This window comes from Castanea sativa, chromosome 1, assembly GCF_040712315.1.
Source record: "Castanea sativa cultivar Marrone di Chiusa Pesio chromosome 1, ASM4071231v1".
Lineage (NCBI taxonomy): Eukaryota > Viridiplantae > Streptophyta > Magnoliopsida > Fagales > Fagaceae > Castanea > Castanea sativa.
In genome coordinates this window covers 7,725,107-7,736,272 of record NC_134013.1, presented here as the reverse complement: position 1 = coordinate 7,736,272, position 11,166 = coordinate 7,725,107, and the positions used below count along the sequence as shown (strand labels likewise).

Below are 11,166 nucleotides of genomic sequence, written 5' to 3'. Positions count from 1 at the left end.
CCCATTCAATGCTGATGCTCTTATACTCTCAGAACCCAAAACCTTAGAATTCCTAGAATTCATTTCAATGTTAAGAATTGAAGGATTTTTAAAACACAAATTTTAATCGCTAACAATGAATTGTGTCTCCACAAAGCAATTTCAATTTTAGACGAATTCATATTACTATGAAGTTGGCCTTTCAAGAGATGGAGAGACGTTTTTAGTGTAGAAAAGACTATTTCATCTTTTTAGCATTAAAATTTTTTATTCCCACAATATTTATACCGGTACTCATTGTCAACCTTGAGATTTGGCAACCTAATTTGGGTTTTTACCTGGTTGAATCTTTCGGCCCCATTTCATAATTAGGATTTCGTTTTTTTTTTTTATTGTTGTTTTTACTTCTTTTATTATTATTATATTATTGGTATACTTAGTACCATGTCTTTTAGAATTTAATGAATAACAATTTCTACAAGGCACTACATTTTATGGCTCAAGCCGGCAATTATGTGCAGTTTTAATCACATGATACCACATACACCTTTAGATCCATAAAGTTTTATTTGGATCATAAAGCCAATGTTTAGACTTGAAAAAAAGAGGTTCAAATACTACTAGTAAAATCTCTTATTGCCGAATAAATAATATGAATTCAAATCTCGTTTACACCAAATAACATCTTACCATGATAAAGAACAACCATAATGGAACAATCATCATAGGTTCAATCCGTTAATTCTAAAAATAAATAAATAAAAAGGACTAGAGAGAAAAGCTTCATGTCATTTTTCCATAGATGCAGGCTAATTACCAGTTTACCAGAGGATAAATGCTCAAATGGTCTTGAAGAAGCCAATAGCCTGGATGCCATGTCAAACCTCTCAGCTGTTAATTGACTAGCCCCCCAAACTAGTGACAACTCACAAGAGAAAGACAAATACATACATAGGTGCAGGCATAATTAATGTCAATAGAACAGAGAGAAACGAGAAAACTGATACTGGAAGATAAAATAAAAATTATTAACTAACTAATTTATTAATTGAAAAAAACAAGTAATTGTTTCCATTACACATGGCATAAAAATTAGCACTTGTCAAAACTATTCTATAAAGACTTGTTCTTACAAGTTTTGGCCTTTAGGCTCTAATATGAAAAGGCCAAGATTGAAACTCAGTAAATTGAAAGAGGAAGCACCCTATGAAAAAAAAAAAAAAAAAAAAAAAAAACAAAAAAACAAAGGACCTAGACAGACTTTTCATCAAGGAGGAAAGCACCCTGTCATCTGTATATGGTTAAGGGTGCTTAGAAGACCATATTTATGCACTGCCTGTTGGCCGGCTCTGAATCCATCTCCATACACATGGGATATGTCTGATTCAATCTGATGTTTAAAGAACTCCCCGAGCTTCTTTTCGTATTGAGACCCCGTACCCCTTTTCAATACAGAGGAAGCAGACGAAGAGCTTGATGCAACATTGCTGCCTGACATGAGCTTGGAACTCAACCACATGTGAGCTAGAACCTGACAGATACCTTCCTCAACGTCTTGACTGAGAGTCCGGTAACCTTTCACATATACAGCAAATATGTTAGCAATCATTTCTTTTTTATTTCCTAAGTAAAAATAAATAAATAAATAAATAAGAGAAAAGAAAAGAATGACTCATGACCAAGAAAAGTAACAATTGAAAGTTTAGTGTCACTGAATAATGGATTGAGCAAACTCCAACATAGAGTTCAAGCGATCACAGTGTAATAAATAAAGGTCATTCCCAGAAAGCTTTTTTTTTTTTTTGCTACAAGTGACGGGGGACTAAGGCTTGGTTGAGGATTCATGGCCAACCCCAGAAATTTAAGACTAAGACTTGGTTGTTGTTGTTGTTTAAGGGGGACTAAGCCCTCCTGTGATCATTTCTATACCCTCCCCAATGGGAGAGCCAGAGGTAGCCTTGAGCAAAAGGCAGGGCTCGGTGGTCATTCCTTGAAACCTTGGTGTGACCTTTGAGGAAGAAATTGATACGTGTCATATACTGTAAGCATGGGAGACTTAATTTCACTGAGGAGCGAAATAAGTTATATGTTTTACAGTGCCCACTTAACATGACATGTGCCATGAAATATAGAAGTACCTTTAAGTCGCAGCCATGCATGCATCATCTCATGAGCTAGGATTGATCCAGTAAGCAACCTATATGAAAAGAGAACCCCAGTCATGCATAAAACATTTCAGACAAGAAGTACACTAGCAGAACTAAGACAGAGACCACCAGTTACACAGCATGGTTACTAATTATTCGCTTCTCTCTTTTAAGAAAAAAAAATTTCTTTTACAAAGGAAACAAGGTAGAATACGAGAGGCCTAATAGACTCTGGACTTCATAAAAAATCACTATAATTAATAATTAATTCTCTTAATCAATTCTCTCGATAATCTTAGTTTGATTTGTCTGTGTGCATGTCTGGGAGTGATTGAACTTCATTTTCCCTACATATCTAAATTGTATAAGGAAGGAAATATAAATGCATTTTCTAGATATAGAATATTGAATCTCCATGATACACTTCCACATGATACAGCTGGTTTTACAAAAATGATATAACCCTGAATATCTACCTGTAGTCTCATAGAATCAGAAAATCATGCAACTACGTTTCTTTTCTCCTACTCATAGAATTGCATATTTACATTTACAAGGATGGATCAGCCCTCAAGAATAATATCATTGCAATCATGATCTCTCATCAGAGCTTCACTATATAAAATTTAAGCAAAAACATAAGTGGTTTTACACCAAGAATAACATGTAACTTGATTCCAGGTTAAGGAATTTCAGTCAGCATACTTGCCCCCAACTCCCATCTTTTCCAGTTCATTGGAAGAAACTCTATAACATGCAAATCATATGTCTCTTGTTGATCATGCACGTATTATAAAATATTAACAAAAATTAAAAAGAAACGTGTTGTTTTTAAGCAATGTCCACAAGGCTGCTGTGCCTCAGCTCAGGTGGTAAAAAGGAAGGGTTTTGTTGGCAACTTAGGTTAATTATTGCTAATAGAGAGAGAAAGAGAGTAATTTCTGCAGTATTTTTCTGATTGTTGAAAACTCATTTGTCATTTTTGTCAACTGCTTTTCTTCAATTACAAAATTACAGTTTTTTTTTTTTTTTTCAATTTAAGTTGATTTTCAAAGGTTCACCAGTGTTCTTGGAACTTGGAAAGAAAGAAAGTACTCGATGACAGTATCTTTGATAAGAATTGCTCTAATGCAGAAAATGGAAAGATAATTTTATTCCTATTTAATTTAGAAGTTAATTGTACTTGTTTGTCCATTGGATTTTATTTTAGGTCTTAATAAGTTAAGCAGGTTATTAGTATTTTATTTAATTTCCTAGTGTTGACATTGTTTTTGTAGCTCAATAATTGAGTTTTTCAAATTCAATTATAATTAGAGTTTAGTTCCAGTAGACTAACTGTGTGCTTGAAATGTTATTAATCAAGCAAACTGTCTAACTTGTCTTCATGTTATCAATTTAGTGTGCATAAATAGACTAGGTGCTAATTTGTATGTTATTTTTTTCCCAGTTCTTCAGTTTATTGTTGCATCAGTTTCAAATTTTCATGCGTCATGCTCATTTCTTCACCGCCCCCCCCCCACCACCCCACCACCACCACACACAGAACCCAAAAAAAAGCAACATTCAGGTTATAACGAAAGAAATATTCGAAGCACTTGCTAAAGTGTATTCTTATTTTACCTTACCAAGCAACATCCAGGTTCATTTACAGTTTTTTTTTATAAAAAAAAAAAAAAAAAAAAAGGCATTTGACATACTATTTTCAGAGCCTCTTATCAATAACGGCAAAAACTAGGTATTGTAAAATTGTTTGATCTAGAAATATTTTCACATCTTGTTAGTGTGTAAAATTTATTTACATATGCTACATTGATCTTTGATACGTGTGTGCAAGGAGATATAGATGTAAGAAAATCATGAAAAAGAGATCCTATTTACAAAAAACAAGTACTTGCAAAACATTTTAAAAAATCATGTGTGCGTCTGTTTTTATATGTAGAATATTACTTCATGTATGCGCGCATGTGTGCACGCACACATCATATATATATATATATATATATATATTTATAATTGTGAACAAATGTATTTCCAAATCCATTGATTTTAGAGTAATACTAGGACACAATTTTTCACAACTGCTGACATGGCCTGTTGTGATTAGAGCAATATCATTTTCATCTGGGTCCACCACTGCCACTACTTTTATTATGCACCAAACACATCATGCTACTTTAATCATGCAGCAATCACAACAAGCCAGTTAACTTCCCTAGACTTGCTGATTTTATTAAGTGTTGAATAGGTTCCCTTCTAGAACAAGTTGTAAAAGCAATGAGAGATAAAGATACAATACCTTGGAAGACCATACAAGATGAGAATTGCAGTCACCTCACAACGACGGCTTAGTTTGAAGGGCTCTGTTACCATGTTCATGTTTCTCTTTCCCCCATTCCGTCGCCTTACCTGTTGATTTTGAGGGTCAAAATGAGACAAATTGTAAGCCATAAACAAATAATCATAACAGAGCTCCATATATCCCAGTGAATAAACTTAAAGAATCTTCTGGGGAAAAAAAGATAAAACAAAAAAACCACTCTTACAGTGCTGATGGTTTGCTCCTCAGAAAGGCAGAGCCCTCTGGTCTCAGGCATGTGATAATGTCCCTGGCCAAGATGAGAAATAAAAACTCAATTTTGTGGCTCTAAGAAATGAGGAAGAATTACCAGACAAAATAAATATACGACAATCTCTGGACACTGATGGAAATATTACATTCGGACACATAACTGGAGCTTTTAGAAATTCTTTGAGATCTAGTGTAAGGACATGTATAGACATGCTTCCCTCAATCTACTATATCAAAAAATAAATAAATCCTATGAATTTTCATGTCTGGCATGCCAATTGTCACTAAGGAAGAACAAAACAATAAAAACCTTGCATATAACAGCTGTAAAATGATTTAATTGCATTTTCCCTTACATTCCTTTCTCCCTCTCTTGCTTCATTTAAAGCTTGTCTTTCGACCAAGAGTAACGGAACTTGCTGCTCCACTTTCATATTCAAACCTTCATAAAATTCTTGTATATCAAGATATAGAGGTTGGCATTCATAGGTATCCATGACTGCAGTGTCCAGACATTCCAGACAGAGCCTCCGACCATCATTAAGGGAAACATATTTTGTGTCTAGTGGCTGCATGTAATGAACAAATATATCATGCAATTAACATTTTGACAAGATGCTTGATCAATTTATAGGAATTTCTTGGCAGATAAAAGTGATTTAATCCCCTACCTCCATCCTCTCACAGCTGCAACACCGAGGAGTATTGTCATGTTCATGAAAAGGGCAGTATTTCTGGATCCAAAAGGGATGTGCCCTATATTCAATTAGACCAGCAGGATTTGTTGGAATCTGTTGAAAAGATACATATATTTGAAAAGCCCAACAACAACTGCAATGAGTAATATATCCAAGAAAGAAGAAATTCAATTGGAATGTGTCAGTTTTTTTTTAAATGTTCCAAATTTGATCTTTAAAACATGACGCTTTTTTAAATTTAAAAAAAAATTATTGGTAAGTTTATCACACACACACCCCCAGTGGGTTTTGAATCCATGACTTATCCTTCACCCTTTCTTATAGGGAAAATGAGGTGTCATTTGAGCTAGGGCACACCGGCAAGGGGAGAAAAATTGACATATCACAGATGTCAGGAGCACCTTGTGTGCATATACCCCTTTATCTCTATAAGAGTCTTATGTGAGTCACTTGTCTAAGCTTAAGTCAATTAATAAGTCATGAGACCTCTTAAATGAGTCATGTGACCTACTGACCTTTCTATAAAATATTTTCAAGCCAATGGATTAGATTACGTTTTAAGTTCTGAGATACTTATTAAAAAATAATAATAATAATTTAACAGCTGAGATTGCATCTTTAGTAGGGAAACCCCTCTTATATATTTAAGCAATTTGACGTTGCAGCTTGTCTTCTCCTTCTCTAGGGACTCAAACGTGGGTGTTCAAGCCGATTTATTAGCTAGAGTTTGCTCTCTGATTATCCTTCATATGCACATGCATTGTAATGGTATTTACATTCCTTCAGATTTAAAATGAGATGCATCATTTCTAAAATTAGCTCTGCATCAAATTTAAAGATGCACCATATCTCAAAATCCATCCTTATCTATTAACACCCTTGTTTTCTCCTTCACCATGAATACAAAAAAGTGAAGCATGCCAGTTTATGCAAAATTAGAATTAAGACATATATAGTTCATTCAAGAGATACTTACAAAGTGCTTGCAAACATCACATTTTGGGTGGTAATTCTCCTTGTAGCAAGCTTTATGATATGGATAATTCCCAGATGTAGAGAACTACAAACAAGAAAAAGAGAGGGAAAAGAAAGATTACAGGTAATTCAAACAAAACTTCTAATAAAAGAACCACAGATGCCAAGACTCGAATCAGCAACAAACTAGAGTGATTTGGGAGCTGATTAGGAATAAAATTTTGCACCTCATTATCAGAAATTGGTAGGTTGCAAGAATGGCATCGGAAGCATTCAGGATGCCAAACTGCATTAAGGCAATTCAGAAATCTTCCGTAACCAATCTCAGTGTAGCAACGAGCACAAATCCTACAGGAAAACAAAAAATTAATAAAAAAGAACAAGAGAGAGAGAGAGGGAGTAATAAATTTAAAAAATTATAACCTTTAAAATAGATGGGGCATGATAATTGCACCCAACAGCTAAAGTTTATTGTTGTAAAAAAACATTCTGTACATGTGCGGGCTAAACTAGGGCCAGAAATTGAGATGATGCATTGCTTTAACTCAAAGCTAAAATACCTTGACCCCAAAGGGTTATACATTGGCATGGGTTGATATATATTCCCATGTCCATATCGGGAATGAGGAGGAGATTCCACATTTGCCACATTTAAGCTTTCTTGTAGAGCTCGGGCAAGTTGTTCATCTTCTTCCAATTGAGAATCACAATCTACCCAAAATTTTGAGAAACTTATTAATTCAAACTGTAGAATTTTGTTATATAAATGCACTATAAAAAACATAACATAGAAACCACCACCCCCACCCCCACCCCCAGTGCAAAAAAAAAAAAAAGAGATGAATATGCTCCATCACTTAAATTAACAAGTGCTTAATTTCATGAAATTGACCCCAAGAAACAAATGCAATGTGTGGGATAGCAGGTCAGAGACCAGAAACTGAAGCATCATTTCATATATCAGCACCAATTTAATAGGAATATGAAGATGTTCAAAGATGGTCTAAGAGCAATGCAGGACATTTAAGAATCAAGTAAAGGTTATATTAGAGGTTGGAGTACAGATTGGAGGCTAGGTTACATATTCACAATATAGAGAAAGCGCATCGCACCTCATGAAACAGCAATTGGCTCTATGAAAGTTTCTTCATGTGCTTCAAAATAAGTCAACGTATCACTTATATGGGCTGCATTTGCCTGTCTGGGCAAGCATATTAGGGGACCAAATAAATTAGGAGCATTAGTCAAACTGTTGAAGTATGACTTCAACCTAATACTGACTCTAAAAGACCCAGAACAGATGCAGGCCCAAAATTGAAAGAGCAAGCTACCAATGAATACAAAAATGGCTGAAATACACATGCCCAGAAACTAAAAAGTTTTTTTTTTTTTTTTTGGTAACAAATATTCAAAATTACTTTAAGATATCGTGTAGGGAACTTCAAAAAATAACTGGCCAAAAAACATAATATCTAGAAAAAAATTATATGAAAACACTGGTGTGCAAAAATAATGCAATGCCTTTGAGTGCACAGACAATATACAATGGCAGGAGGTGGTAGCATCTGAAAGCATCACGCACCAATCACTCTATTTCCTCTTTGACTTTCTTCTAAAAGAGATTCTGCAATAGCACGATCTATTTCTTCATCATTCTCTGACCACACATCCTACATTGATTCAAGTTCCCATTGAAACATGTTAAAGGAGAACCATATAAAGAACATATTCAAAAAAGCCATAAACAAGGACTCTAAGTAGTATATTAACATCAGGGAAACAAATTTTAATTATATAATAAGAGCAATGTTTATTGCATCAACTGCAAAGATGTCAAATTACATGACTAAACAAAAACTAAGAAGAGATATAATGCATGTCCCATTTCAATAATACAAGATGGCAATGATAACAATAAAAGAGGATGGCAAGGAGTGACAGATGTAATTACCCCTGACGTAGAAGGTCCATAATGATTTGGATCTTCTGCATAACTCGAATCATAATGCCCTTCCGAAAATTTATGGCTTGAGCCCTTAAAAATCTTGCTAAGCCAACCCATAATGCCAAATGTTATCTGCTCATGGTCAAAGAGGTTTATACCTGCTCATAAAGCATCTATTTAAGCAAAGAAAACTCAAAATTAAATAAAAGATGCAACAGAAGCTTCTGATATTTCTGATTAGTCTGCGTGGATTTCTATAGCTAATGATATCCACAAAAAATAAGCTGCAAAAGCCAATTTTCAAAGTGAAGCATTCACAAGTTTATGCTTCTCAAGTATGGAGATATTATAAGCAATTCTGTTTGAGCCGGCAGTTCTTAATTTGATGATAAACCAAAAACAATGGAGAAAAAAAAAATTTCTTCAATGACTCGATCAAGGTCAATCCCATTGGCAAAAGGAAAAGGTCAAATGGGTTCAAAGCAATCCATAAGAAACTAGAATTAATAAAATTGCATGCCAAACTCTGATCATGTCTCCATACAAACTAGCACAATATATTTACTATCTATTTTTTTCTTGCATGCACACCCCCATTCCACCAATAGCTGTCAAATTCATCTATTTCTCTTCGATATGAAAATTAGAGAAAAACCCCACCAAAGAAAATCAGAGAAAAAACCCACCAAACATCTTGATGACCCAGAACGTTTCCAGCTACAACATGAATGACAGAACAACAAAAATTCACGCCACCACTACTCAATATAACATTAAAAATAATAATAATAATAGAAGACAGACATAAAAAAGAGATTCCTCCAGCTCAACATGCTTGAATTCATAACGTACAAGAGCTTAATTTCAGGTTAAAGCAAAAAAAGAGTTCAGAGAATCAAATAGTGGAGTCATGACTCACCTCAAAAAAAAAAATCAAGATGGTTGAAGCAGAAGAGACCCAGATCAGCTAAGATCCCAATTGGCTCAAAAGTCGATATTACAAACACAGAGATTGTACAAACATAAACAATTGAACAAATTTAAAGATTGTTTCTGACTCGCACCCTTTTCTTTCTCTTTCTCTTTCTCTTTGTGTTCAATCTATTCAAAAAAATTTTTTTTTTTAAAAATAAATAAAGAACCAAAGAAAAAACAAAAGACAGCCTTTTATCTCTCGTAATCTGAAGCTGTATCTGACAGACCAAAAAAGATTGTTCCAAAGGAAAAAAATTGAAACTTTTGATTTTTTCACATGTACAAGCAAATTCCCCCAATAATTATATGCAGAGAAAGAATGAAAGAGTACTTGGATTGTACGCAATTTCAAAGTCAAATTTGGAGAGAGGGCTAGGTGAGGCTTTCATATGATATATCATTAGTAGGACAGGACATAACAACCCAAAAGGGCTTGACGAAAATTCATCAAACCCAGTTGGGAATAGAATTTTTTTTTTTTTTTTTTCGGTTTTTCCTAGTATTCTTTGTCTGCAAAACTGCAATGCAATATATATATTATTGCATGTGCGGTTTGGTTCTTTAATAATATATATATATATATATATATATATATATATATATATATATATATATATTTTATATTAAAATAATATTAATAACTCTCAATTATAGAATTATAAAATTCCCCAATAATACAAAATACTACTCCATCCTCTCTCATTATATTATTATGAATTCAATTAGCACGATTTATTACTATTATGTTTATTATATTTTGGAGTCTTCTGTAATTACACACGTTAAAAGTTTAATAATAAGGTTGTACCGATGATAAGACCTTCATAAAAAGGTTTTTTTTTTTTTTTCTTTTTGACTGAATTAAAAGGTTGTTTAAAAAAGGGTAAATGGGTAAGTTAAGGAACCATTTGATAATGTTGTTCTATTAAGGTTGTTTGTATTTTTTTTGAAATACATGTAGATAAAAAAATATGTAAAAATACGTGTAATGTTATTTAAAAACTGAAAACATGTTGTTAAATTATTATACTAAACGGGGAGGTTTTTTAAAAACAAATTTTTATATTTTGGTGTACTGTTTTGAGTAAAGAAAATTTATCATTAATGTTATTGTGAGAATAATTATTTACATAAAGTTTATTTTTTTTAAGACAGTGAGAGAGAACTCAAAAGTTAAATTTTTTGAACAATTATGAGGAGGAAAAAATGTTATATAATGTCAAAAGAGAAAAGAGAAAAGAGAAAAGAGAAAAGAGAAAAGAAAAGGCAAGAATCTGATAAATTGACAGTGGGATAAAGATTCCAAGCCCACCACTTACCAAAAGCAACAGAAATATATATATATATATATATATATATATAGTTTGATGGATCCAAAGAAATTATAAAAAGATAGTTTTTTTTTTTTAATTCAATAGTAGATGTAGCTTCAAATAGATAATATAATTCTTCCTATAAAAACAAAAAAAAAAAGATAATATAATTCTTACTTATTGTTAAGCCTATATAACTTTAGTATAACTTAATTTTTTTTGTTGCTTAATATATTTAAAAATAAGATGTACATAAGCCAAGTAAAAATATAGTTGTAACTAAAAAAAAATGAGTTTTTAAAAAATCATATATAAGCAAATAAATTTAATAAGTAAAAAAGAAAAAGTTAAAACAAGTAAACCAAATAGGCACCATTAATTTAAGTTGATTGACACTCATGAAAAATAAAATAAATAGTTCACTCCATAATATTTAAAATAATTGTGAGGATACTTCCCCAATTAATCGGATTTATCCGCTTTGGGGAGCCAGTCCCTCACGGTTTATCGGCTCAGTACCGAGTGTGGAGAGCGTACGGATTTTCACCCTCTGGGGGCTTGACAC

The 11,166-nt window shown here is 33.0% G+C and overlaps 1 protein-coding gene across 3 annotated transcripts; it reads right to left on the bottom strand.

Moving 5' to 3' along the window:
* Nucleotides 1–986: 986 nt before the first annotated feature.
* Nucleotides 987–9,791, bottom strand: LOC142616686 (protein DA1). Of its 3 annotated transcripts, none has more exons than XM_075789482.1 (12): nt 9,233–9,791; nt 8,320–8,471; nt 7,951–8,038; nt 6,929–7,079; nt 6,596–6,716; nt 6,370–6,453; nt 5,367–5,486; nt 5,052–5,264; nt 4,670–4,732; nt 4,423–4,532; nt 2,118–2,176; nt 987–1,554 (listed from the first exon to the last, which is right to left on the bottom strand). In XM_075789482.1, the coding sequence occupies exons 2-12, from the start codon at nt 8,428–8,430 to the stop codon at nt 1,247–1,249; spliced, it is 1,428 nt and encodes a 475-aa protein (XP_075645597.1). In that variant the 5' UTR covers nt 8,431–8,471; nt 9,233–9,791; the 3' UTR covers nt 987–1,246. The 3 variants fall into 3 exon arrangements, with proteins under 3 accessions (XP_075645597.1, XP_075645605.1, XP_075645612.1); XM_075789490.1 differs by having other exon boundaries at nt 8,320–8,445; XM_075789497.1 differs by lacking the exons at nt 8,320–8,471; nt 9,233–9,791 and having other exon boundaries at nt 7,913–7,958.
* Between the last annotated feature and the right edge of the window lie 1,375 nt (nt 9,792–11,166).

Bases quoted from the DNA above. Each gene is read 5' to 3' on its own strand.
- LOC142616686 (XM_075789482.1), bottom strand. From the start codon at position 8,430: ATGGGTTGGCTTAGCAAGATTTTTAAGGGCTCAAGCCATAAATTTTCG. The intron at 8,039-8,319 runs GTAATTACATCT...GAATCAATGTAG, and splicing joins ATGGACCTTCTACGTCAGGG to GATGTGTGGTCAGAGAATGA. The intron at 5,487-6,369 runs GTAAGTATCTCT...TCTTTTCAACAG, and splicing joins GTGATGTTTGCAAGCACTTT to ATTCCAACAAATCCTGCTGG.